Below are 1642 nucleotides of genomic sequence, written 5' to 3' on the forward strand. Positions count from 1 at the left end.
TCCAAGCAACAGAGTAAGGATCCGATCAGCATCCAGCAGCAACTCCACTGCTCCAGACAAGCTCTACTCCCTCTCCACCAGGCAGGTCCAGTCTTCACCATGGTTGGTTAGAAAATGAACAATATTACTAACAGTGATTTACTGCACATGACAACCTTTTATAGGAAGGAGGGGGGAGTAGTCATCACCTGTTGGTTAATTCAAATGTGTAGTAACCCCAGCGACCACTGGGAGCAAAACCAGCACCAAAACAACTACAGTTGTAGTAAACCCCAGCGGCCACCGGGGGAAAAAGGAAAAAGGTTTCTATAAGAATCCACATTCTGCCACGGCTCCAAAAATGGACCGTGACATCATGATTGTGGCATGATCCCGGAAAGTACAAGATTTGGGAACCTCCCGTCCAGCGGCCATAGACTACTTACCAGGCCGAAAGTGCCAAAGTGCCGTCAATGAATCCGTCCATTTCTACTTGGTCCTATTCATTGCTTGTTTTTTTTTGTTTTGGTACAAAATCTTTAGGAAGCCCTCTCGGATTGGCTGGGTCTTCACTCCGTAGATGATTGGGTTGCAGAAAGCTGGAAATAAGATGTAAGTATTGGCCAGGAAGATATGAACTAAACGGATAACATCACTTTTCCAAAATGTGTACGTCACAAAAGAGAAAAAAGCCGAGGAATAGATAATGATAATCACACAGACGTGGGAGCTGCAAGTTTCAGTCGTCTTCTGCCGAGCGTCTTGTGACGGCATCTTGTATATGGCTCTTAAGATCATTACATAGGACAAAACAATAAGTAGTACATCCAAACTGGCGAGGAACAGGGCCACTGTGAAGCCATAAAGACATGCCAGTTGTGTATCACCGCACATGATTTCCACCACGGCAATGTGCTCACAGTACGAGTGCAACACGACGTCTTTACCGCAATAGCGCAGCCAGCCAACCATGACGGGAATGGGCAAGACAAAGATGAGCGCTCTGATCAGAATAGAAGCGGCAATTCTCTTCAGAGCAGTATAAGTGAGGATGGACGAGTATCTGAGCGGGGAACATATGGCAATGTATCGGTCATAAGCCATTGCGATTAAGATTCCTGACTCCACCACTGATAGAAAATGGACAAAAAACATCTGGATGAGACAAGCAGAAGCATCAATGCGGCTATCGTTCCTCCAGAAGATTTCCAACATCTTTGGCACAGTGGAGCTGGCCAAGGCTAGGTCATTGACCGCTAGCATGGCCAGGAAGAAGTACATGGGTCCATGGAGGCTCTTATCAATGCAGATTATGTAAGTAATGAAGGAGTTTCCAAGAATGGCCAACATATCGAGGACACAGAAGATGATAGATGTCCATAAACGTCCATCTTCTAGACCAGGGATTCCGATAAGGAAGAATGTGGATGGGTTGTAGGAGCTGGTGTTGTCCATGTGGAATAGTGGTTGTTACCTAGGGGAATTAAACCGCTAAGAGGCAAATAGAGGCAATGTGAAGACAAACCATGAAAAAGACATGGAATATGCAGCAAAGATTTAATGTTGTGGGGGTCAGAGGCATCTTATCACAATCCTCCTGGCAGACAGATCTTTTCTACATAATGGTTGCGATTCTACAGTTTTCCTTCACCTTTTATTCCCT

At 45.4% G+C, this 1642-nt stretch overlaps 1 protein-coding gene across 1 annotated transcript; it reads right to left on the reverse strand.

Moving 5' to 3' along the window:
* Nucleotides 1–468: 468 nt before the first annotated feature.
* LOC141072472 (olfactory receptor 52K1-like) lies at nucleotides 469–1440 on the reverse strand (the record flags this gene model as incomplete). Its single annotated transcript, XM_073559747.1, has 1 exon — nucleotides 469–1440. A coding segment is annotated over one exon (972 nt), but the record flags the coding sequence as incomplete, so codon positions are not given.
* Between the last annotated feature and the right edge of the window lie 202 nt (nucleotides 1441–1642).

This window comes from Dendrobates tinctorius, unplaced genomic scaffold (genome assembly GCF_039654945.1).
Source record: "Dendrobates tinctorius isolate UK_male_01 unplaced genomic scaffold, ASM3965494v1 ptg000273l, whole genome shotgun sequence".
Taxonomy (NCBI): domain Eukaryota; kingdom Metazoa; phylum Chordata; class Amphibia; order Anura; family Dendrobatidae; genus Dendrobates; species Dendrobates tinctorius.